Below are 26,753 nucleotides of genomic sequence, written 5' to 3'. Positions count from 1 at the left end.
GTGGTTATCGTCTTCACAATACCAAGTACAGAATAACTCTCTCCAAGCAGATACGTGTGTATTTTACTCAGTTCTTTAACATGTTTGCAAAATAGTTTGGTGGCACAAAGCTATGCCTTTTGTGGCTGGATGTTTCAGTCATTTAGAGGTCAGTTTCCTTTCTAGCTTCCCATACAATTTAAATATTCTGTTACCCTATGGGTGGTGATCCTTATTACTGTTTTACATGTTTTATTTTGTATGTGTTTAGATCATGCCAGCCAGCCTCAGCTCAGATATATTAACTCAAATTTCAGTGCTGAAACTTTGTACTAGAATAGCCACAAAATTGAAAATTCTGAAGAGAAAGCTTGTAACTTACAACCTGTAAATTCTACTCCATTGTTTTTGGCAGTCTTTTTCCACGTATTTAGCCCTAAGGAGAGATTCTACCTTTTGTTTCACTTGTACGCCTGCTCTGGTGTCAGACTCTTCCCCGGTTCTCCTGCCGCACCCCACTTCCCCCCCACACACACACGTCCTTTACGTTGTCACACTAACGCTCCTAAGTGTAGTGGACCCCCTTTCTGTTCTCTAGTGTATGGCTTAGGGGTTGGGCAGCTGTATTGAATATTGGCTAAGAGCACAGGCTTTGGAATCAAATAGACCTGAGTTTCAATCTTGATTCTTTTGTTCAGTAACCTGTATTTGCCCTTACAATAAATTTTTTTAAATTATTTTTAAGTTAGTTTCTTCCTCTGTGAGGTGACTGTTGATATACCTACCTCACAGGGTTGTTGTGAGGATTAAATAGTCTGGTGTATGTGAAGCACTTTTATTACTGCCTGACATATGGAAAGTGCTTAAGAATTGGTAGCTGTATTTGCTGCTGTTATTTAATTTAAAGGTAGTAAACAAATTTACTCACTTTTGGTGACTTGACCAGTTTTATATTGGAAGGGCTTAGAAACTAGCTTTAGGAAAACTGTAGATGCATTTCATATTAGATGAGTGGGGAGTATGTATCTTTTGAAAATAGTTGAATAATCCTCCCAGTTTTTGCAGTATGGATTGACCTACAATTAAATGTATAATATACAGAGTTAGAAAAAACACAGAACTCTGGAAAAGTTTTTTAAAAATTAGGCTCATATGTTAATATAATAGCTTGGCTTCCTTATAAGTATTTTTCTAAAGGGTTTTAGACTTTTAAAGTTTCTCTTAGATGTATTTAAGACATACTTGCAAAATTCCTGGCCTATTTTAATGTCAGTGCAGTAGACATTGTGTTATAGCAGGAAGAGTATTAAACTGGAAGTTTGGAGACTTGGGTTTGAAGCCTGGCTTTGCTGTTGGCTGTGCACATATGTCCTTGGTCAGATAACAAACCCCCTATGTGTAAATTTCTGATCTGTACTGCGGTGCTTGTTACCTGACCTACCTTAGTTGCTCAGAAAATCAGACAAAATAATTATGTCAGGGCTCTTTAGAAAATACAGAGGGCTATCCAGAGTAAAAATAAGTATTATCTCAGTTCTCAACCTTATTTTTATTCACCTACATCTTTTCAAAAAACAGTGTTCGTGTTTTATGAATTCTTAGCAATTGAAATTCATAACCCTGTTAATCATATTTCTGTGACCAGAAGCATTTTGGTAACATTTTTCTTGAATTGTGAGATGGCATATTATTTCAGGTGAAGTTTTTTAGTTGTTCCCCAAATAGCCAGAAAATAGTTCCTGGATAAGCTAATTCTTTCAGGAAGTGTAACTAACTGTAGCTCGAGAAACCATTTTCAGTCTCTGCTCAGAACTGATCACCTCCATTAAGCCTTTGATTAACTGTACCTGGTTTTACTTAATTTGCATTTCATCTGTATTTAGGCATGTAGTTTACAGTATATTAGTTTATATTTGAGTGTTTTTGTAAGCCATTTTATGTCTTTTACATGTGACCTGGTCTTGTTTTCTCAGATAGCTTGGAATCTCCTGAAGGGTGAAGACAATTGTCCTTTCCCTTTCTCCACCATAGATTCATGATAGAGGATGCTCTTCATACATACAATGGTTTCTTGCTAGTTGTGTTTAGGTAAAACTCGCACTAGAGCAGAGTATGCATCTGCAGAAATTTTCAGTTGTCTACTATATAGCCTATGCCTATTTAAAGACAAAAGGCATCAAAACAGTACACCTTCTTGATTTAAAAAAAATATGGTATTTAAGCAGCCCTGTATTTCAACTAAGACGAGACTTAGCTTTTTTTTTGCTTTTTCAAACCATTCTGTTAGTAGTATTTGGCCAAAAGAAATCTAATAAATCTCATTAAATAATTTGATTTTTTGATACTAAAATATTTTAGGGATATGTGATATTTGTATTGTTAATAGCCATAGTTTTAAATGATTCATTACAAAAAAGGAATTATGCCTTTTATTAAAGAAAGGCTTTTATAAAGGGCATAATTTTATAGAGTCCCAGTTATTTCTCACTTTTTGATTAAATTAATTTATTAAATTATCAGTAATTCTTATTATTGAAGTTTCTCATGTAAACATTGATATGGAGGAGACGTATTCTTACAGTAAATATCCTAATTTATTTGGGAATGACTGTATTTGAAAAAAAGAAATTCTTTACATTTGCTTTTAATCAGAGCTTTCTCTAAAACAAGATAAAATTGTCTTTTATTTTTGAACTTAAAGAATTTTGCTAAAGTTGTTTCTTCCAAATGAACGTTTGCATTTTATTTTCCAGATTTTTTTCTCTGAAACCAATTTTTGCTTTCTAAGAAACATTTTTACATCTTCTTCAGGAATGTCATTGTCTGCTGGATCTTCCCCTCTTCACTCCCCCAAGATCACTCCACACACTTCTCCTGCTCCCAGAAGAAGAAGTCACACTCCAAATCCAGCAAATTACATGGTGCCTTCTAGTGCCTCTACACCTGTTAATAATCCTGTTTCTCAGACTCCATCTTCTGGTCAGGTGATCCAAAAGGAAACTGTCGGTGGGACGACTTACTTCTATACAGACACAACTCCAGCACCTTTGACTGGAATGGTATGTCTGCATTTAAAGGAGAAAAGAGAGGGCTCTTAGAACAGCTCCTTAGTAATGAGATTAACGAGGAGGTTTACCCAGGCCTGTATCTTTATGCTGTGATGTGAAAAAGTAATTACTTTCTGACTTAGGTGATAATTCTAATCTCTTCTTACCTCTTCAAAGTAATCTGTTTCTGCATTAATAATATCTCTAGTTTTGGACAAATCTGCTTGTAATCAGAAGTTATACTTAAGCTCTAGTTTAGTACTTTATGGCGTGTTTTGCTTACGGGGTTATCTAGTACTTGTGCTAGCTGGAGTTGATGTTTGCTGACTTTTGTTTATAGATATAGGTAGTTTCACCTCTGAAGTTAGAGAAAGTAGTTAGAGAAGTAGATGGATTCTTATCAGTAGTTGCTGAAAGCAAACCGATGATAAATGCTTGCTCAGGCAAGGCAGTGATTTAATAGCTAGAACTCTGGATGGTGGAGGACACAGTGATAGGAGGCCTCCAGCATGGGTCACTGGTAAGGAGGGAGGAGGTTCAGGGAGCCCTGATTATGGGTAAGAAAAGAGCTACCAAAGGACCATGGAGGGGGAGGGGCTGAGAGGGAAGCATCGTGTTCCATAAATTGTACACTTTTAGTTTCATAATTTTGTCCATGTTCAAAAATTATTTAACTATAGAAAAATAAGTAGTAGATGAAGATCTCATGAGTAAGAAAGCCAAATTCCATTAAAATATGAATGCTGGTCTAAACTGTAGATACTTGACAAAATCATAACTGACAGGCTTAGATGAAAAGTATGTTTGGATTTTGGTAAGCAGATTTTGACCCCATAAGTTAAATTAATGATTTATTTTGATTATATTTAATATTTTACCATAAGGCAGTTTGAGTGGAAAGACAACAGACTTTTATTTTTCCTTTTGAAGAGTCCCAGTTCCGCCATTGTTTTGTGACTCTTGAATCTTAGTACCTCTGAGACTGGTCCCCCGATCGTAAATGGGGTGAAGCACATGACCATCATATGAGAAATAAATGTGAAAACATTTATAGAAGTACTTGTAAATCATGTAAAATGCTTTCTAAAAAATAATAAAATAGCTAATAGTTTTTTGTTCTGTTTTGTTTTTGGTCAGAGATCTTTCAAAAGTTATCACAGAACAGCTTGCCGAACTGAAGGTCAAATAATTGAGGTAGAGTAGAGACTTTCCTTGGTTCTTTCAAGTAAGAATTCCATCAATGTTTTACTTTTGGGGGGAGGGGTTATTATATTTTATAATTATTTACGTTTTTTATTTTATCATATTTGTAGAAAAAAGTTAGTTTAATCTATGAAGAGGTTCTTTTGTCACAAAACTGTCTCAGCTGTTTTTGTGGAGATTATATGTGGCACAGTTTTGTAATGTTTTTACCCTTCAAACCACTCTTAAAAATATACTCCTGGTAAACCTGAGGTAGTCAAGCCCAACTATACTACCTGATGTAAGGAAACCAAGGCAAGAAAAAGGAGGCGCTATTCTCCCTTCAGGTATGGGTTAAAGGAAACCTTACAAGTATTGCAAAATCACTTCCTGGTTGAGGTCCAGAGCAGAATAGTCACATGAGGGCAACAGAAATCAACTGAATTCATTTTTAAAAGAGAAAAGAAAATGTTTGTTTTGGCTTTAAAAATGAAAGAATAAAACAAAAGATATTTTAGGACGTACTTGATTTTTTTGTATCGTGGACCAGTTGAAGGGAAGGAGAGGCGGAGGAAAAAGGGAAAAAAGCAGGGTAGTGAGAAGATTCCAATTGGAAGAGGCAAAGACAAGAAGCTGGAAGCAGAATTCAGTAACTTTGTTGTAGTTTGATTGGAAGGTATATTGTCATACCCTTCTGTTCACCTCCACTGCTGACCCAGAGTATGTTGGTCCTCTTTTCTGTTCTAGTTTGAAGTGTTAAGTATCTAGATAACACTTTGTTTAGTTTGGTCTCTAGAAACCCTTAAAGAGGACAGTTCTTTGGGCGTCCACGGCAGAGTTACTACATGATCTGACTGTGCCCAAGCACCTTTAATATCTACTTTCTTCCTCTCTTCCAGCTGCCTTAAAAAAATAACTCACAAAGAGCTCCTTTTGCCTCTCATTGGAGCTAAAATTTTACTGTATCTGAAGAAATGTTTCCTTTCTCATTAGATTTTTAAAAATTTGTTATTCCAATAAAGATTACTTTAAAAATGAAATCATTCAGAAGGTGTACTAATAACAGCTATTCTCAGGTGTTTAATTCACTATTATTTAAAGATTAAAAGTATCAATTTGTCACTCATTTAAAGATTAAAACTTTATCAAAATAATGATAAAGCTTATCAATTGAGAAAAATTGATCATTATATTTTCCCCCTTCCTATCTTTCAGGTTTTTCCAAACTACCATATTTATCCTCCAACTGCACCTCATGTTGCTTATATGCAACCAAAAGCAAATGCACCTTCCTTCTTCATGGCTGATGAACTCCGACAGGTATGCTTTCAGAGTTCGGAGTGGAAATACTTAATGTCTGTCATGCTTTAGCAAAGAACTGGAGAAAGAACAGAGCTCCTTTCAAATTGTATTATTTAATCAAGTATGCTGTACTAAAGAAGATAGAATTTAGAATTTATGAGACTAATTGATATTTATTTAAGGAAACCCATTTTTAAAGAAAATTGCAAGTAACTGTGTTCGGATGTAGAACATGGAGTAGCTATTTAAATGGGCCACCTTTTTGCACAGCACCTCCTGTGCACTGGACGGTCTCTGAAGTATATAAATAAATAATATAAATGGTTTCTAACCACCAGACAACTTTTTGCTAATATCTGTAGTAGTTGGCTAATAAGTAGTTTGGCCTAGAAATGAACTTCATTTTAAGGCAGCTCAATATTTTCTGTAAAGTAGGTTTTATAAAATTATTTAGTTTTTTGGTCAGTGTTAAACAGGTATTATTTGATATCTTTTTTGAATTTTATTTTACTCTTAGATTCTCAGAAATGTTTTTATTTCACAGAAGTAAGTTGCACCAGTATAATGTTTGTAGAGTGAATTATCGACGAGCTTGGCCACAGAGCTAGCCGTATGCTCTGGGTTATAGCACTGCTTACTTGAAACCAGCCTTAGCTATGGGCAGGCCTATCCAGGACTGGAATTTAGACATTTCACATTATTGGAAATGTTATTTCCTGATATCAACATTAAAAAGTACACATGCCAAAAATATTAGTACTCAGGCTATTCAGTTGCAATAGAAAGTCCAGATTTCAGAAGTTGTGTTTAGATGTAAATATACTTATTTTCTTTTCTTAGGAGCTGATTAACAGACATTTAATAACAATGGCTCAGATTGATCAAGCAGATATGCCAGGTAAAATGCAAGTTGACTGATCCTTCCTTTTAAAGGAGAGTATAATCTTTATGTAGTCCTACATGTTTTTATGCCTTAAGCTAGCTAATTACTATTTTATGACTATATTTATCTGAAACCTACTTAAGAAGAATTCCAAGATGCCATTGATCTAGTTTTTTTTCAAAGAATTCTACATGTGACAAGATTCTAGTTCATCCAAAAAATAGGTAGTTTTAGAATTCATGGTGATTTACCTCATCGTGCACTAAAATATTATGATCTTTGGAAACTATGAAGTATAGGTACTTAAGTAGGGGTGGGGAGGTGAGTGCTATTATTACTGAGGCAGCGGCATGCCGGACAGGGTGCTAAGGCTTTCTGTGTGTACGTTTTTTCCTCACAAAACTCCGGCGGTATAGATACTAATAATATCACCTTTGTTTTACATATGAGGAAACTGAAGTTAGCAGGCAGGTTAAGTAACTTGCTTCTAAGAGCAAGTGGCTAGTAATTATCTGACTGAGTCAGGATTGAAACCTCGGTTTTTCTGACTGTACCATGACGTTTCTCAGAGAGCATTAAAATCTCTTTCCCTGGCTTACTCGGTATAGGCACAATGAAATGTGGTGTAATTTAGGAAAACTTCTTAAATAATACAGTAGGAATACATTTGCTGTAGCGATAATCTCAAAACACCTGGTTGTAATCACAGATTCAGCATAGTCCACTGTGTATCTTGATTGCTAAAGAATTCAAAGGAATATGTCCTGTCTGGCTGTTATGTCTTAAGACTGGGCAGGAAACTTACCTGTCATAGCCTTTGAAATGTTCACGCTGGAATTTTCCTTATTATTAAGCATTGTCTTTGAGGCCCTAGCTAGGGTAAAAAAAAAAAAAAATTAAAAGAGAAGATGCTATTTACAATGGCTTCAGAATATCAGTACCTAGGAATAAATAGAACAAAAGATGTGTTAGATATCAGTGGCAGAGATTTACTAAGAGGTGTTAAATAAGATAAATATAGAGAGTGAAATACGACATTCATGAATAGGAGGACATAATGGTTGTCAATTTTTGTAAACTGATCTACAGATTCAGTATAATTTCAGTCAAAGCACATGAGCTGTTCTTACTCATAATACTTCTGACACCTAATTCGTGTCCTAACAATTTAATTGTTAAGGGCTCAGTCCCATAAGACCACTCCTTCTTCAGATGCCAGCTGAAATAGGGTACCCAGGCTACTCAAACTTCTGTCTGGCCAACTACAAATTTGGGGGTTTCCACAACATGCCCTCAGGTTCGGCGATTAGCTGGAATGACTCACAGAACTCGGGAAAGCACTTTGTAAACTATTACTGGCTTATTATAAAGAGTACAACTCAAGGAGCAGCCAAATGGAAGAGATACATGGGGCAAAGTGTGGGGATAGGGTGGGGTGTGGGGAACTTCCATACCCTCTCCAGGTATGACACCCTCCCAGCACCTCATCATGCTCACCAACCTGTAAGCCCTCTGAATCCCTTTGTTTAGGAATTCTTATGAATGTTTCATTGTCTTGGCATGGTTGATTAAATCTCTGGCTCTTGGTGATTGACTCAGTCTCCAGCCTCTCTCCCCTCTCTGGAAGGTTGGGGGATTGGCTGAAAGTTCCACACTTCTAATCAAGATTTGGTTTTATTTTTTTATTATATTACAGCATAGCAGAGCTTTTCATAGTATATGATAAATATATCGAAGAGTAAAGGTCCAAGACTATCTGAAGCACTTTGAAGATTAGGATTAGGATTCTGGGTGTACTGGGGAGGGGAGGCTTGGTTTGAGTCTGTAGTGACTGAAACAGTGTCGTAATGACACTGTGTTGGACAAATTGATTACTGGAACAGACTAGGGAGAAGCTAGATACATTCTGTGATAGAGGTGGCTAATCAGTGGGGACAGGAAGGCATTGGAAAAATGGTTTTCTTTATGGTAAAAGATTGTATTGTTACAATTGTATCATGATCTCAAACCACATGCAAAAACCAGTTCCAAATAGATTAAGAATTAAATGTCAAAAGCAAAACTTTAAAATTCGTACTATGAAATACAAATGGGTAAATTTAATCTTTCAGTAGAAAAAGATTTCCTATACTGGAGGCAAAGATTCTTGACTCTTAAAGAAAGTACTGATAAATTTTACTGAATTACAATTAAAGGGACTTCCCTGGTGGTGAAGTGGTTAAGAATCTGCCTGCCAATGCAGGGGACACGGGTTCGAGCCCTGGTCCGGGAAGATCCCACATGCCATGGTGCAACTAAGCCTGTGCGCCACAACTACTGAGCCCACACACCTAGAGCTGGTGCTCCACAACAAGAGAAGCCACTGCAATGAGAAGCCCACGCACCGCAACAAAGAGTAGCCCCCGATCGCCACAACTAGAGAAAGCCCGCACGCAGCAACAAAGACCCAAGGCAGCCAAAAATTCAATTAATTAATTAATTAATTTAAAAAAATTAAAAACACTCCAAAGATACCTATAGTAAAAAAAAAACTTGAAGAAGATATTTACACAATTGACAAAGAAAATAAAAACCACAAATTAGTAAGAGCCTGAAAAAAACCCCAACAAAACAGAAAAATGGCCAAAAGGTAGGAATAGGCATTTCAAGAAAGTGGAAATTCATACAATGAAAAATCTATGAAGAAATGTTTAACATCATTGATGATTAGGGAAAGACAAATAAGATATCATTGGAAAGTCTGACCATGTGCAGTATTAGGATATGGATCCACAGGTTCTCCAGTACATTGCTGTTGGTTGTATAAATTGGTGAATGTGTTATCACTTCAGAAAATTCCCGAAGTTGAATATCTGTGTATCCTGTGATCTAGCAGTTCTGCTCCTAGATATAGGTAAACTATATATTTTTAACTAGAAAATGTATAAAGTATCCATAATATCACTGCTTACAATAGCAGAAACTTTGATCAGTCCAAACGCTCATCTTGAAGGACAGTGTTGGGAATTACCTGATACTGTCAGACAATGGAATATTATACAGCAGTTTAAATGAAGAAAGTACACTTCATAAAGAAAGCAGTAATATGGAAGAATCTCAGTAATGTAATATTAAGTTAAAAAATGAGCTGCGAGAGACTACATAGAGCATGATACCTTTTTATAAAGTTGAAATTTATATATGTATTTACATTATCAATAAATGCATGTGTATATACATATACATAATAAACTTTTGAGGGATACATATAGGTATAATGAAACTATATAAAAAGGGAAGGACGAGGGCTTCCCTGGTGGCGCAGTGGTTGAGAGTCCGCCTGCCGATGCAGGGGACGTGGGTTCGTGCCCCGGTCCGGGAGGATCCCACGTGCCGCGGAGCGGCTGGGCCCGTGAGCCATGGCCGCTGAGCCTGCACGTCCGGAGCCTGTGCTCCGCAACGGGAGAGGCCACAACAGTGAGAGGCCCGCGTACCGCAAAAAAAAAAAAAAAAAAAGAAAAGGGAAGGACGAGAGGGAAGGAAGGCAGAGGTTGGTAGAGAGCCATGTATTTAGATGACCATTCAGGTCAAGGTGTGAGCCTTCGTTTTGTGTGCCAAGTTTGCAGATGCTTACCATATTATTAAGAATAATTAACTGAATAAAAGCAGGCCATGCGTAGACATGAACTAGTGATTTGAGTGTCACAAACTAAAGATTGTGGTTAATCCAATTCTGTGCGCCCGTGTTCAGACAAGGTTTTAATAAGTGTTTTTTTCTGTCGCTGCTCTCACTTTGATCTTTTTCATGTCTCATGTTTACCATTAACCTCTCACTCATTTTGACTCATTTATTAATGTTGGTCTTACTGACTTTTTCCTTTCCCTTTTCCTTTCCATTCTTCATACTTCCATCAAATTAGTACTTCTCAACTCAAATCATAATTTATTTCCTGTAGGTCAGTGGTTCTCAGCCAGGAATGATTTTACCCCTCATGGGTCATTTGGCAACGTCTGGAACATTTTTGATTGTCACAGTTGGCAGCGGGGTGCTACTGGCTACTAGTGAGTTGAGGCCACGGATGCTGCTAAATACCCTACAGTGCACAGGACAGTCCCCGACAACAGAGGATTGTCTGGTCCCATATGTCACTAGTGCTGAGCTTGAGAAACTCTGCCATAGGTTTACCGTGGTGAACCTCAGACATTCAGTATCTTAGATCCAGTCTGTCATTCTCTATGTTCTTTGAGGGGACATTAGGTTGAATAGAGGAAAGAAACTAAAATTTTCTTTATCATTATTTTTAATATTATTTGGTTGAACTGAGCCCCAGACTAAAAATTGGGCTAAACTAAGGAGTGCATTTGTCTGGGATCTTCCAAGTTGGTTTTCTTTACTTTGATTTTTGATGCCAAACAGTGATTGAGGCACCCCATTCCCTTTATTGGTACTTAATTTTGTGCATTTGTTAAACTGAACTAGAAACAAAGAACAGCAGAACAACAAATGAATATTCCTGTCTATTAAGACACTTGGTTTTCAAGGTTAATATTAGGCCACATATGATTATTTCAGAGTAGACTGGGAAAAGTAGGGTTAAAAGATGATTTTCCGAAAAAAGGTTAAAATCAGGACGTACAGATATAAAAAGGAGAAAGTACTAAAGATTTTATTTAAGTTGTGAGGGAGCCAATCCTATATTACAAGACACATCATAGATGAGGAATATTGAAACAAATGTGCAAACTGTCTTTTCCACAGGGGAGGAGGGAAGTCCGTCGAGCCTTCACCAGACAGAATTGCCTATAGACGAGAATTATTTTGCAGTGCAGTATTTATCAGTTATTTACAGCTTACAGGGGTGTAAAATATCTTCCACAGAATCAGACACCAGAGGGTTATCCTTTAGACAGTGTACTGTTTTCCACTGAAGCACAATTTTTTTCCTTCAGTGTGTAGAATTCATGACTTGCTTAAAAGTAGACAGAGGGAGAAAGGAGTTCAGAGCATAAGATTTTTAGCTCATTGTGGCCCCCACTCAGTTTCTCTGTCACACGGGTGCTCTGAGTACCGGTGTTTGGTGTAGTGAATTTCAAGTCCTTGTTGTTGGTCTGTTAGCTGTCTCACCACTCTTTGCATTTGTTTTAGCTCACTGGAAGCAGTCTCATCCATCATTTTGTAGTAAACATGCCAAATCTTCTGTAAGATCTTTCCTAATATCCTTGGAACTGGCTTTCCTTTCCATGGCTTTGTATTTACATGTGTAGTGGTTCTCAAAGCACTTGACCCAACAGCAGCTTTTCATTATCACCTGGGAACTTGTTAGAATTGCAAATCCTTGGGCCCTGGTTTAGACCTACTTACTGACTCAAAACTCTGGACATGGGACCCAGCAAACTGTGTTTTAACAAGCCTCTAGGTAATTCTGAAGGGTGCTAGAGTTTAAGAACCAGCGCCATGGTGAATTGTACTTTTTTCAAAGCTATTTTGCTTGGTACTGTATTGTTTTATGTAAATCTCAATCCTTTTTCTCTAAGCCTCTTGATAAGAACCCGTATTTCATTAATATGTGTTCACTAATACATAGTGGATACTCAATATATTTTTACTAATTTGAAATTAATTACTTCCCTTATTAAGTGCTCCTTATCAAAAAACTAGGAAACAACATTTATTCATCATTTGTTTCTTTGTGGAAATTGAACTGATTGTTCAAATAAAAAATAGTAAATGGGCAAAAGTTACAGCTATATTCACTTGTGTGTATACTTCCCTTATAGCACCTTTTTTCAGTAGAACGTGCCTTTACCTTGGTTTGAAAGTTAACAATGAATTGATGTTTGTTTTTCACTATGGCCAAAATTCCATCTAGGGGTTAAGAGCACAAGACTACAGAATCAGAAACCTGGGTTTGCATCCCAACTACCTCTCTAGATGTGTGATTTTCACTTTTCTTGTTTATGAAATAGGGAATCCTATCTCATAGAATTGTTTCAAGAACTAAGAGATAATGAGTGTAAATATTTGGTAAAGGCAGAGGGGTCATTTTTAACCTGTCTTCTGGAATTTCTTAATGACGTTTCACTTGTATTTCTTAATAGGAAATACAGGGGAACATGGCAGGCATAGTGGTAAAGCTGTTTTAGTTTTTTTCTTTTGTGTTTTGCTAGGTATTCAAACTGTGCTATTCCACTGAATGGTTTGAGAGTTTGATACAGCTTGCTATATTTGTACATATAAATCGATATACATACACAGACATATTACATATACACTCCAGTTTATTGTTATTTGTTTTCAATTTCTTTTTTTTTTTTTTTTTTTTTTTTTTTTTTTTTTGCGGTATGTGGGCCTCTCACTGTTGTGGCCTCTCCCGTTGCGGAGCACAGGCTCCGGACGCGCAGGCTCAGCAGCCACGGCTCACGGGCCCAGCCACTCCGCGGCATGTGGGATCTTCCCGGACCGGGGCACGAACCCGTGTCCCCTGCATCGGCAGGCGGACTCTCAACCACTGCGCCACCTGGGAAGCCCTGTTTTCAATTTCTTTAAAAAAGAATTTCACATACTTAACACCATTGTCTAAATATGTTTTGTACAAAATAAGATGTTTAAAGACAAAAACTGTCTTGATATTTATTTTACATCAGAATCAGAAATGGTTAGTATCTCGTAAGTGATAATGCAAATTGTTTCTAACAGCTGAGGAACAAGAGTGGTGTGCTATTATAAAAGACAAATATTTTTGAGTGCATGAAATCTAGTTGTTCTTTTGTTGTTTTATAATGCCTGTTTTTATTGATAGTGAGACGAATGTGTCCTATACAATTGTTATAAATGTTGACACTGTTCTGGAATACAGTGTGTTTGATATCTGGTTTATAGAGTTGGTTTCTTCTTCATTACTTTGAGATCTGAGAGATTTGTGAATGTCTGCAAGTTAAAGTCATCTTCTTATGAATTACTCTAGCAGTCCCTACAGAAGTTGACAGCTACCATAGCCTGTTCCCTCTAGAACCACTGCCACCACCCAACCGGATACAGAAATCAAGTAATTTTGGATACATTACATCCTGCTACAAAGCTGTAAATAGCAAAGATGATCTGCCTTATTGCCTTCGGAGGATACATGGTAAGGAAGATAAATTATCCTCTTTTAGGAGCATATTAGTGAGGCTAAGATTATTCAGAGATTCCTAAATGAGTTTATTTAACATGAATTTAAAGGATAATACATATATTATTTCATTTGGAAATTAGTATTTCATAAGTGATGTATAACATGGCTTTTCCTGCACATTTCTTTTTTTTTTTAATTTATTTATTTTTGGCTGCCTTGGGTCTTTGTTGCTGCGTGCGGGCTTTCTCTAGTTGTGAGCGGGGGCTACTCTTTGTTGCGGTGTGTGGTCTTCTCATTGCGGTGGCTTCTCTTGTTGTGGATTACGGGCTCTAGGCGCGGGCTTCAGTAGTTGTGGCTCACGGGCTCTAGAGCTCAGGCTCAGTAGTTGTGGCACATGGGCTTGGTTGCTCCGTGGCATGTGGGATCTTCCCGGACCAGGGCTCAAACCCATGTCCCCTGCACTGGCAGGCGGATTCTTAACCACTGCACCACCAGGGAAGCCCTCTGCACATTTCTGATGAAATAAGGGGGAGATGTCATTTGCAGGTTAGCAGAAAATTTTTTCTTTTTCAGGTTTTCGTCTTGTTAACACAAAGTGCATGGTATTGGTGGACATGTGGAAGAAAATCCAGCACTCAAATATCGTGACCTTGCGTGAAGTGTTTACCACTAAAGCTTTTGCAGAGCCTTGTGAGTGACTTGTAATGGCCTGTTTGCTAGTGGGCTTCATTATTTGAAGCCAGATTGCAGTAATGAGTGTTTGTGTTTTATTTTAAGCTCTTGTGTTTGCATATGATTTCCACGCTGGAGGAGAGACTATGATGAGCAGACACTTCAATGACCCTAATGCGGATGCCTATTTCACAAAGAGAAAGTGGGGTAAGAAACCGATGCAGGCAAGCTGTGTTTGACAGATGCCTTTGCTCTGTGGAAGAGTAGTTTTGTATTTTAAAATACATGTAAATTTAGCCCTGTAATCATTCAGCGTAAAGACCCTATTGCATTTTAAAAAGAAATACCTTAAAGAAATAGAGTCAATATGTAACAAGTTAGGAAATAACATGTTATGTACATGTATAGACTGAGAGGAAGGTGGGTTATGAAAGACTCATGTAAATACCTGAAGTTTAAGTAGCTGAGAATACGATAAAAGGGTTTTTTTCCCCTTAAAATTTTTTTTCTTTAAAAAATATAATGCTTTCTGGGGCTTCCCTGGTGGCGCAGTGGTTGAGAGTCCACCTGCTGATGCAGGGGACATGGGTTCGTGCCCCGGTCTGGGAAGATCCCACACGCTGCAGAGCAACTGGGCCCGTGAGCCACAACTACTGAGCCTGCGCGTCCGGAGCCTGTGCTCCGCAACGGGAGAGGCCACAACAGTGAGAGGCCCGCGTACCGCAAAAATAAATAAATAAATAAATAATATAATGCTTTCTGAATAAAGATGGTTTGGAAAATTCAGTAAATTGAAAAGTAATCCCTGTAACTTCACCACCCAAAGCACGTCTCTTGGTATATTTCTTTCCAGTCTTGGTTTTTTGTTGTGCTTTGTTTTGTTTTGCATACTCCAGTGTGACTGTGTGTCATTTATCAATATGTAATTATTTCCCTAAACAAATGCTTTTGCTTGAAGGTGGGATTCTGTGTTCCTTAAGGAGCTAGTCTTCAAAATAAATTTTCAGGTAACTTTTACTTAAATGGGGAATATTTTCTTTTTTTGCCCCTTTCTAATATTTACTTAAAGAATTGTTTTTTAGTTCAAATATTGCAAAGAACCAAAATATTTTAATTACATCCTAACAAATGATTATTAAAGGGTAAGTTGTTTCAGAGTAAAAATAAATCCATTTTGTGGTGTCTATTAATTAGTTTATGTTTTGGGGGAAGGAAAATGTATGTATCATTTTCTTGTATGGAGGCAGGAAAGAAACATTACATTCTTTGCAGTGGTTTTTAATTGGTTAAAGATTTTCCTGAATATATCCTGAGAGGAAGTAAGGAGGGAGAAGACTTGAGTCCACATTCCAGTATCTTTTGGATCATGACTCCTTTAAGAACTGGCATTATGGATAAAAAATGTATTCTGTTTACTCGTAACTGTGCTTTCTGACAGTTGAAAGAAGAAAGCTGTGGTTACATGGCTGTTTCACATTAAAAATCTGGTCACATAGTGTGGTCATTTGTTTCCTTTTGCCATGTCATCTGTAGCACATACATAATTTTGTTGAAGGGGATGTGGTATAACTTTCCCTACAGATGAATATAGCTATAGTTGTTCAAGTTTATTTTAGTAATAACACCTGTGAAGTGACTGTTGGCTTTAATTTACAGCTGGGTTTCTCAGCCTCAGCACTGCTGACATTTGGGGCTGGATAATTATTTGTGCGGGGCCGTTTTGGGCGTCGCTGGGTGTTCAGCTACATCCCTGCCATCTACCCACTAGATGCCAGGAGCAGCCCCTCCTCCAGTTGTGACACCAAAAATATCTCTAGGTACCTCCAAATGTCCCTGAGGGGGCAACACGGACCCCTGTTGGGAACCACTGATTTATAGCACTCCTTTCCAGTTTTTTTTTTTAATCTTAATTCTGTTTTTGGTGTTTTCTGGCTATTTGATATATTATGTTTACATTTTCCTAGGAATCAGTTCTTTTTCTAGTATTGTTTGAATGGTAGTAACTTCCCTAAATGTACCATATATACTTTAATTTACAACAATTTATATAATACAAGGCAATCCTCTGTTTTCCCAATATGAATACTAAAAAAAAGAAGGAAAAAAGAGCCAGTGTTTGTATAAACTTATAGAGACATAAATGGAAGTATAATGCTTTCTTATACTATTTAATTTGTTAATTTAAAACAAACTAAAAAAATCACATATTGTAATAAATATACTAATAAGAAAGTGGCAATAATAATAGCGTACCATATAGGGATTGTGATAAGAGGTTTAAAATGACATAATGTGGGTAAAGTAACTAGACAGAATCTGGCACCAGTATGCACTAAATATTTGCTATAAATATGTAGCTATAAATATTTGCTATAAATATTTCTTTTCCTTATTACCACACTTATTAAATAGTTTTATTTAAACTCTTCGTGGTTGTCTTTGATGTTGTCTTGACATTTATCACTAGAGCTACTTTTTGAGTCATCTATCACTGCTTTCCAGATGGTATTATCTTTAGTTCTGTCTAAATTGAGGGATAGCAGTTTTTGAATTTTGTATTTGCTCTTCCTTATTTGCTATTTATTATCTCCACAATTAACCATTTAACTGTGTTGCTTTTATAACTGATTCAGAAAAGGTTTGTTTACAACCATGTGTACACTTGGTTTTATAAAGTCATATTCCCTGAAATAATTACAAAATCTAGATTAAATTTATACGGCTTCTTTTCTGCTGATTAACAGTGACCCAGAAAGTAGTATCAAGAAGCACTTAACAAGAGTTGATTGAATCAAAAGGATTACTTTTCATGGTAGACCAGATTATTTTTGTGTTTCTTCATTACACATAAGTGACATTCAGTGTTTTACATTTATGTTTTCTGTGAATTGGATGTCATTTCGTCTGACTGACTCGACTGTAATAGGGGAGGCTGAGCAGTATGAGGAGCATAAGAAAACACTCAACACAAATGATGGGAGAGACTTTTGTTCCCCTCAAGCCACAGGTGTGTAGTTCCCACGCACCTGAACAGTAATACAGGCAAGGGTTAGCCACACTTTAAGAAAAATAATCTCTGCAGTTCCTGTTTTTAATCTGAACTCATTTATTTGACTCATAAGTATAAATTCTTACTTTAAATAATTTTTGTGCAATAATTATAATGGTCACAGAAAAGAGAAGCTTGGTGAGAGCTCTGCTGCTGCTAACAGTGTAAAGGTATAATATCATAAGTAAGAAAATTTGGGTTTGTTTCTTAAATTCTTCTTGGTTTGCATGTTTTAGTCTTTTAGTTAATTATTTAAATGAAGATGCCATTTTTTATTTGCTTTTATAGGTCAGCACGATGGACCATTGCCCAGACAGCATGCTGGATTATTGCCAGAATCTCTTATTTGGGCATATATTGTCCAGCTGAGTTCTGCATTGCGTACCATTCATACAGCAGGTTTGGCATGTCGAGTTATGGACCCAACAAAGATTCTGATAACTGGCAAAACAAGGTACTAGCATTTTGAGTTTTGGCTTCTTTATTGAGCATCTAACCTATGACAGCTTAGTAAACACAGCATGATTTGTTTTAATTCTACCTTTTCATATATTCCATCCAGAAGAACTGCCGTGACTTTGAGTTCATTTGTAGGTTTTTTAAAAATGTTGAATTCTTAATAAGGTGCCTGGTTATTAACCAAGATCCTGTGAGGGTTTGGGAGGTATGTATGGTTAAGGTTGGGGGGGGTATCAAACAGTATCAGTACAACTTTTCTGTGTACAACTGTGGCTCTCCAATTTTGTCATGAGTCCCAGTATCCTGGAGGGCTTAGCGTAGGCTGTTGGGCTCCACCCCCAGTGTTCTCATTCAGGAAGTCTGGGGCGGGGCCTTAGAATTTGCATTTCTAACAGGTTCCTGGGTGACTGATGCTGTTGCTGCTGATTGGGTTTCATGCTTTGAGAACCAGTGATAAAGGGTTAAGTAACACAGACCTTGACTTCACTAGAGTTTTATTTGAGTTGCTGAAATTTTGAGAGTTGTCTTGGGTAGCATAGCATAAAGAGCTCAAGGTCTAGTACCAGTTTACCTGGGTTCGTATCCTGGCTCTGTTAGTTACTTAACATCTATGTGTTCAACAGTCTGTGAGACAGGTACTATTATTATCTCCATTTTCCATATTTGTAAGGTACCTGCCTCATAAGATTATTGAGAGGATCAAATGAATTACTACATATAAAATGCTTTGAATGTGCCTAGTACATGTTAAGAAGCTAACCAGTTCTCTTTTCATGAATAACTAATAAAGAAGCAGCTCGGTTTGGTGAAAAGACCACTAGCCTGGTAGTCAAAAGATGTGTTATAGTCCTGGCTTTATCCATTCCTGACTTTTATAACCATAGGCTTTTATAACTTGACGTCTGTGATGTCATCTCTAAAATGGTGATTGATAGAGGTTATGGCGGGGGGGGGAGGACAGGAGGTGAGACTGGAGAGGATTCTGAGAGCCCTCCTCATAGCATAAGAAATGTTCCATTTCCAGTAGTATGTAATTTTTTTTAAATCTCATTTTAATTATTTTCTTTAAATTTTCTGGTCTTTAAAGGTTGCGAGTAAATTGTGTTGGAGTTTTTGATGTTTTAACATTTGATAACAGTCAGAATAATAATCCATTGGCATTAATGGCTCAATACCAGGTGAGTAAGAATTAACATGGATACTTAATAACTTAAGGCTTGATTTTTTTTTAAAGATAAATTTTGTTTATTTTAAAGTTTTTCAGGGTTTTAAGTCTAGATTTCAGTTTATGCTGGGGGTGGTCTCTATGCAAACTTTGAATGTGTATTTTCTTAATCACTGTGCTGTGTTTAGTGTAGAGCCCTTATGCGTTGGAATATACAGAATTAATGACAGTGTCAGAGACTCCAGCTGTTTGAATGAAAATGCATTTATTTGACAAGGAAATTTGTCCTCAGCATAGATTAAAACATTAATTAGCTGAATGAAATATATTAAATGACATTTTACTTTTTTTCCACTTTTTAGTGTGTTAAAATCACACCTATTATTTTTACTTTTAGAATAGTTGTCCCACTATCAGTCCAAAATTTTTATTTTCAAAGGAAAATTTTTGTATTGCTGTTTTCTAAATGATTTTTTTCTTTTTCTTAACCAAAGCCTATCACTCACTTCTTGTACATTATTAGAATTTGGTTATAGTCTGACTTCATCATAATATTGTGGACTTAGGTCCCATTTTGTTCTTAGCTATTTAGTTTTTATTTGATTAACACAATGTGTAGCAGAGTAAGAACCTACCTCTGCAAGGAGCATTAAGTGTAGTTGCTTTTGCTTTGATTACCCTGTGCAAGTAATGTAGCTATTTAAAGCAAATATTTCATATCATTCAGTTTGTATTCATATTTTTTGGAGGGTATGCAGTTGTCATTTTAAGACAATGTTAGTTTCTTTCATGAAAGAAATCTTTGTTGTTTCTGAACATTCATTAACTTACAGAGGTTTGATGTAAGGCAGAATCTCTTGTTTACATGGAGAAACAAGGAGGAGAATACCTTACCTTCCCACTGTCCTTCTCATTTCATTCTCTTTTCTTTAAATCTTTGAAAGATTTTAGTTCACTTTATGAGACAAAATTTCAGAACAAAAGGAAAGGCCAGAAGGAGAAGTAGAGTCCAGGTAGTTTTTAGTATTACAGTTGATTCATGCATAAACCTCTTCCTTTGCTACTGGACTGTGGACAGTGCAGTCCCCAGACTTAGAGCCACTCATCACATTCAGTTGTATGCAGCCTTTTCACAGCTTTTTCCCCTCTGCTGGTGCCCACCTACCCCCAGCAGCAGCCAAGCTGTTCTGGTTGATAGCGCCATCTAGTGGGCTCTCCATGGAAGAACCTGGCTACTCACCCCCCACCAGCCCCCAGCCCCCAGCCCTAGCAGCTTTCTTCTGCAGAAGGGAATTTGCTCCCTCTTTCTTATCCAGGTTGGTTGTTTCTTAGCTGTTTTCCTGCTTATCTTCTGTCTTATACTTAGTGCCTAACTAATTGGCTCTGAAAATTTTTCTTCTTTGTGCTCCTGAAAGTGACTGGTTATTGACTGTTAAAATACTAGTGATCTTTATATATCCAGGAAAATAATATTAAACTTTTAAAGAGAAATCAGACATTATTTAGAACCAGTGCCATCAACCTCTACTGCAAGTATTTGGAAACCCCATGTTTCCAGTTTTGTTTTTTACGTGCAGTCTCGTGGTATCTCTTCATTCTTTTCTATTCTGAATAGTTCCTTTTTCTTTTTAATTACTCGTATAAGATAAGACTAGTTGTTGTTTTTCTGTGAGTATCACATCAGTGTTGTTTTCCATTTTTTATTTGCAAATGTCCGTTATTGGAGTTATATTATGGGTTGTGTAGTTAGTTATCTTGAAAAACAACTCTTCATAAGAAAAAATAATCCCAGAGTTTCAAAACAAATAACTTTAAAGTAAGGATTTGGGGCAACTGATTGGTAAGTTAGGAACTGCCTTCATTTATAAACTTAGGCTACTTTCAACCAGTTGTCACCCTCCCTTTATTTTTCAGCGGTAAAAGTTGTATCAGGTTTTCTTTTCTTTCCTTTTTTTTTTTTGGAGTGGGTATATATGTGTAGATTTTCCATATAGCTTATAGTAAGGTAAAGGAGAGAGTTAAAGGTAGTCCCAAATGGGGGATTGTGATTTTACAGAGAAGAGGGTACATGAGAAAGGAGTGCGTTGTTTCTTGTAGTCTATTTTTCATAGTCTGTTTGAGACACGTGAATAGAGACTGACTTTCAGTAAAATGGACATAAATAGAGCCATAGATAGAATCAGAGAAAAATCAAGAAGTCAAGAATCAGGAAGAAACTGAAAATGAGTTGGGGGGTAAACCTCCAGAATTCAACAAATGGGGGGCAAAGCCAGATGGAGGTAAGAAGCAAAATAACAAATGGAAAATTATTTAGCTGGGAAATAAGGAAAGGAGAGTTACTGAGTTTTTACGATGTTAAACTCTCTTAATTAAGCAGGACTTCATTAACCTCTTTTATTTAAAAAGATCAGTTCTAATTTAGTCTGGATTATGTGACATGTATACTCTATTTCTAAAAGTGGGTATTCCCACCTTGAGTCAGCTTCAGAAAGGTGGCGTTTACACTCAGAATCAGATGGCCTTATTTTTTAAACCCATAACAGTCCAGCTGTCTTGCACTTTGGTTTTCCTATCTCATAATAGGGAATAACGGAATGTTCTAGGTGGGAGGTTTAGTTACAGCATCAATTCAGGGTGGAGCTAAACTGAAGATTTTACCGTTTAAGGGTTGGGAAGCTGTGTGTTGCTACATGCTGCTGAAATACTTAATAAACAATAACAAGCTTAACTTTGCTGATGACATTGGATTGAAACACTTGTCGAAATTTACAGTTAGCTTTTACGTGTACTGATTTCTCTCAATCAGCATTTTTAGGATTTCATTAATATAACTGTGAATGTTTTCCTTGATCTTGAGAATGACCGTGAGGAACCCTTCCTGAATTCAGTCACGGCAGAGCCATCCAGAGAACAGAAACGCCACAGTATTCACGCCCCTCCCCTTGTCACCTTCCCCCCTGCCAGCCTGGGCCCCTAACTCTGCCACTAATGAGGTTTCAAAGTTTCTCTGGCATGAATCCTTGGCATCTCTTTTCCTGATAGATTCAAAGTTGTTTGTCTAATCGGTTTTTCCGCTGATTATAGGATCTTAGGCTCAGAGTGTCAGATTCATACGTGCTAGATTTGGATAAATTTTTAAATTTGAACTTTTTAATGTTAATAATGGAGTTTGTTTTCCTTTTATTCTTTACTATTTGGGTAGAATGTTGTTAAGGATAGCTGTATAGTCCTAAAATTTCATTAGTGATTGCCTTGAAATACTCACCTGATTTTGCAAATACACCATTTATAAACTTCCACGAAACCAGTGGTTCTCAACCCTGGCTGCATATCTGAATCTCTTATGAAGGTTTGAAAAATACCAATACGTAGATCTTGCCCCAGACCAATAACACCAGAAGAGGATGAAGGGATAGCCACTGGGTGATTTTTTGTTTGTTTTTTGAGCTTCTCAGGTGAATTTTAATGTAAAACTAGGTTTGAAAACTCCTATACTAAACCAATATTCCATAAATAAACATGTATCCAATAATTCAGATGAGATCTCAGATTGTGAAGATTTATGTAAGTTTTCTATAAAAATGACTTCAGATGATTTCATTGAACTCTGAACTACTCCATTGTCTCCTAGGCATGTGATCATTAATAGTTCACCTGCCAAGCAGGGCCACCTGGGGTGACCGTTCTGTTTCCCGACATTTTAATAGGTGGTAGAGAGCTTACCTCAATTCAGCCAGCTGTCTTTTAAAAATTCTTTTTGAAGGAAAGCCTCAGAGTGGGAAATCTTTAAAAAAAACAAACAAAAAAAGGGTAGGAAATCAGGTGGTTACAGAGCTCAAAGATCTTTTATAGTATAAAAGTGGTCTGTTTGGAAACAACAGCAGATGGAATGTCATGGGGGTTTGCAACATTGTCAGTGTCTAGGGAATGTACTCTGAAATCAGGTAATGCTGCTGCTGTGTTTGGAATAAGGGAATTACTTTTCTTCAAATGAACTCTCACTATATTTTGTGCATCATGGAAAATGAGAAAAGTGCCTATCGTGAATTGTAGTGGTCACTGTAAAGCAACTAACTATATGGTAACCAACCTCAGATTTCTTGTAATAGTAAGGATATCAGCTCTATTTAAATATAAAAATTTAGAAAAAAAATTTAAAGCAACAGTTCTGCAGTTGGCATGTGAATTGCTTCAGGTAATGTTTCTTAAAGTACCCCCCAGAACTACCTTCATTAGAATTACCTGGGTGCTTTAAAAATGTTGGGCCTGTTCCCATACCTCCTGAATGAGAATCTGGGGTGGAGCGGCTCAGAAATGGTCTTGTTAATAAGCTCCCAGGTGACTGATAAGCGCCAATACCTGGGAACCTTGTGCTGAGTTCTTCAGCTTCTTTGTAAAGATGCTTTTTCCATGCAGGCAGTAGTGTCAGTGTATTAAATTTGTACCTATAAAAGAAAAATTAAAAGTTATATTTATTCTTTCATGTCAGCAAGCAGATCTGATATCATTAGGAAAAGTTGTGTTGGCTTTGGCTTGCAACTCTTTGGCAGGAATTCAGCGAGAGAATTTACAGAAAGCCATGGAACTGGTGACAATCAACTACTCCTCTGACCTGAAGAATCTGATTTTGTAAGTTTTAATATAATGATCATATGAGATAAGACAGATTTTTCATGAGGGCCTTTTAACAGTGATTCTATTTATTTTAGTTTCCACTATTTAAAATCAGGCAAAACATAATTAAACAACTTTTAATTTCTTTGTTTTTATTGCTAAGTATGTATTTCTTGGAGTAAATTCAAAAACCAGTGTGTTTAAATTAGTTATTGATGTTTTAAACATTTGGCGAAAGGCTAGACCCTCTAAAGCTGCATTGGTATCTATGAGCTACATGTGACCTTTTAAGTTTAAATGAATTAAAATTAAATAATATATAAAATTCAGTTCCTCAGTTGCACCAGCCACGTTTCAAGAGCTCAGAAGCCGCATGTAGCTTCTGGCTAATATACTGGACAGCGTGGACATAGAACGTTTGCATCATCTCAGAAAGTCCTATTAGACAGTGCTGCTCTCCAGAGAGATCAGTATCTTTGTAAAAGCTGTCATATATAACCTCACCTGCAGCCCGGTCATGTGCTGTGTGGCCCAAACACCTGTTCCAGAAAGCACATGTATAAGGGTCCCTATGCTTCTTTCTCCTCCTGTGTCTTCATACTCCAGGGAATCCGTGAGCATAGGTCTGAAATGATTTTGGCTTAAGAGAAGCCCACTGTGGACTGCAGTCACAACAGTCTAAGATGTGTCTAACATCGGGGATTCCAGGGGATGGACAACCATAACCCTTATTATAAGTTATTCAAGAGAACAGATGCTAGGAAGTCTCTTTTGAAATTTTTTTCTATGATGTTCTAGAAGCAATTAGAGCTTATTGATCCTTTTCAGTCTCTTTTAGCTTCCAGCTGTTCCTTCTGATCTTTCTGTGTAACCCTGGATGATCCAGTTTCTTTTTGGACTAGCCCTGTGGTATGGAATTGAGGGATGGAGGATGGGGCTGCCCACCTGTGCTTTGTTACACTGGCATAAGTGTCCTGCAGGTGACAGAGCTCTGGAAGCCAGTGGTTACCTGGTTCCTTTTAATAATCAAATAAGTTGATTTCTCTTTTAAATAGAAATATTTGTTTCATATATTATCACAGCAGTGATTTCTCGCTGTAGCTTACAATACCTAGGATGTCTTAAATAATCTCAAGTTATAATTTTCCTTTTTTAAAAAAGTGAGAGTAAAGGATATAAATATAATAAATTGGCCATAAGTCAATAATTATTGAAACTGGGTAATGGGTACATGAGGATTCATCATATAATTCTCTTTCCTTCTACAAATGTTATGAAATGTTCCTTAATAAAAAATGAATAAACAAAAAGGTCATACTTTCATACTAACCAATAGCTAAAATATACAAGTAGTAAACTATGTATCATGCACTTTTGAACTGATTGATATGAATTAATTCACCTAATTCTCCCAATAACCCTATAAATTAGGTACCATTATTAGCTCCATTTTAGACATGTCATAACTGAGGCTTGAAGATGTAAAGTAACTTCCCAAAAGTCACATAGCTTATACATAGTTAGTATACATATACTACACATAGTTAGATACAAATATGTCAGTAATTACAGATGAATAGCTAAGACATAGATTATCCACATGAGTTTATAACTGTTCCTTTATTCAACAAAAGAATGCCTACTGTGTGTCAGATGCTGAAGACACTTCTGAATAAGATGAACAAAATTCCCCGTCTTCTGGAGCTTCCACCCATTATAATGGGGAAGACTTAATAAACATAAACAAGTAAGATGTTTGCAGATAGTGATAAGTCCTATGGAGAAAATAAGGTCGAATCATAAGCAGAGAATGAAAGATTAGGAGGCTGCTTTGGTGAGAATGGTTAGGACATGGCTTACCTATCAGAATAAATAATAACAGATGATTGATAATCATTGTATTCTGACAGGTGGCCTGTTGAAATGTGTGATATTTTTCTGCCTTAGTTATAATGATAGAAGAAATTGATTTGGTCTTTTCTGATGTGTGTTAGTGCATGAAGATTTCTCAGAAATAAATACACCATGACAGGTGGTAAATGAGGTCACAGAGCGGGAGACAGCTTCCTAAAAAGCTGAGGCTTGTTTAACTTATCAAAATGGAAGACCTAGTTTTAGTTTCAAAAACTATTTTTGAAGAGCAATGGAAAAATTTCCCCACCTACAATCACCCCCATTTCACCCCTCCCAAAATATTTGTAACAATCTTTTCATCTCCCACTGTTGTAAAGAAGGGTTTGAGAATGGAAATATGGTAAGTCTAACTCTACCCAGCTTTCCTTTCTCATTTTCATAATAGTAAAACATTTAGAGAAAGAGACATTTTTACAGTTTTTTCCATTGGCTCTTAAAGCTTTCCAGAGAAAAGAAATATAATCACTAAGCTTTAAAAATGAACTCGACTTGCATGAAAAAAATTTTTTCGAAGTTGTGCACACTAACATGCTGGCGGCAGCAGTGCCCGTGTGCTTGGGGGTTGTGTTGTTTTGTGAATTGCGTGGTTGGCATTCAAGTGATCCTTCTCTATTTTGGTTAGATATTTGTTGACTGACCAAAACAGGATGCGAAGTGTAAATGACATCATGCCCATGATTGGTGCTCGATTTTATACTCAATTGGATGCTGCTCAAATGAGAAATGATGTCATAGAGGAAGACCTTGCAAAGGTAAAGTGTGTAGTTAAAGGAGTGTGTACACACCTGCATCTGTGTGTATCAGTAGATATAAAACAGTAATTACTGTGCTGAATATAGTACACAGCTGGCTAAGATTGTTTGCAGATATTTTTGTCCAAACTTAGTGTTCCGTATTTTGATTTCTTAGGTCCTCTGGGCATTTGTTTTGTTCTTTTTTGTTTGCGGCTTTGCTACAGTCATGAGACACAATCTTGATTTTTTTTTTTAATGTGAATTACTTTAATAATTCTTAAAAATGGACATCTGTAGGGGGCAAGGGATAAATCACAAGCTTGTGATTACCACACACACTACTGTATATATATAAGATAGATAACCAACAGGGACCTGCTGTAGAGCACAGGCAACTCCAAGTTCTGTGATAACCTATATGAGAAAAGCATCTGAAAAAGAATGAATACGTGTGTCTGTATAACTGAATCACTTTGCTGTGCACCTGAAACGATCGCAACATTGTACATCAATTATAATCCAATAAAATTTTTAAAAAAGAAAGAAAAAATGGACAGCTGCATAATCTTCTTGAGTATTACTATTGAATGAAATGGACATGTTGTATTCAAAAGTATAACCAGAAGGTGGGGATATTAAGATTTATTGTTTAAAGGTAA

At 36.7% G+C, this 26,753-nt stretch overlaps 1 protein-coding gene across 2 annotated transcripts in view; it reads left to right on the top strand.

Moving 5' to 3' along the window:
* Positions 1 to 26,753, top strand: part of PAN3 (poly(A) specific ribonuclease subunit PAN3) — a gene marked incomplete at both ends in the record, with an annotated part of 117,308 nt that overhangs the window by 79,398 nt on the left and 11,157 nt on the right. The window contains 10 exons of one of the 2 annotated variants that reach the window (XM_079721563.1): positions 2,791 to 3,038; positions 5,424 to 5,528; positions 6,351 to 6,408; positions 13,338 to 13,499; positions 14,061 to 14,177; positions 14,265 to 14,366; positions 17,497 to 17,662; positions 18,755 to 18,845; positions 23,322 to 23,461; positions 25,983 to 26,112. In XM_079721563.1, the coding sequence (XP_079577689.1) occupies positions 2,791 to 3,038; positions 5,424 to 5,528; positions 6,351 to 6,408; positions 13,338 to 13,499; positions 14,061 to 14,177; positions 14,265 to 14,366; positions 17,497 to 17,662; positions 18,755 to 18,845; positions 23,322 to 23,461; positions 25,983 to 26,112 (1,319 nt within the window). The remainder of the gene's footprint in view (positions 1 to 2,790; positions 3,039 to 5,423; positions 5,529 to 6,350; positions 6,409 to 13,337; positions 13,500 to 14,060; positions 14,178 to 14,264; positions 14,367 to 17,496; positions 17,663 to 18,754; positions 18,846 to 23,321; positions 23,462 to 25,982; positions 26,113 to 26,753) is intronic. The other variant, XM_079721564.1, reaches the window with a different exon arrangement.

The sequence above is a fragment of the Hyperoodon ampullatus genome, assembly GCF_949752795.1.
Source record: "Hyperoodon ampullatus genome assembly, chromosome: 16".
NCBI lineage: Eukaryota > Metazoa > Chordata > Mammalia > Artiodactyla > Ziphiidae > Hyperoodon > Hyperoodon ampullatus.
This window is presented reverse-complemented; position numbering and strand designations above follow the sequence as displayed.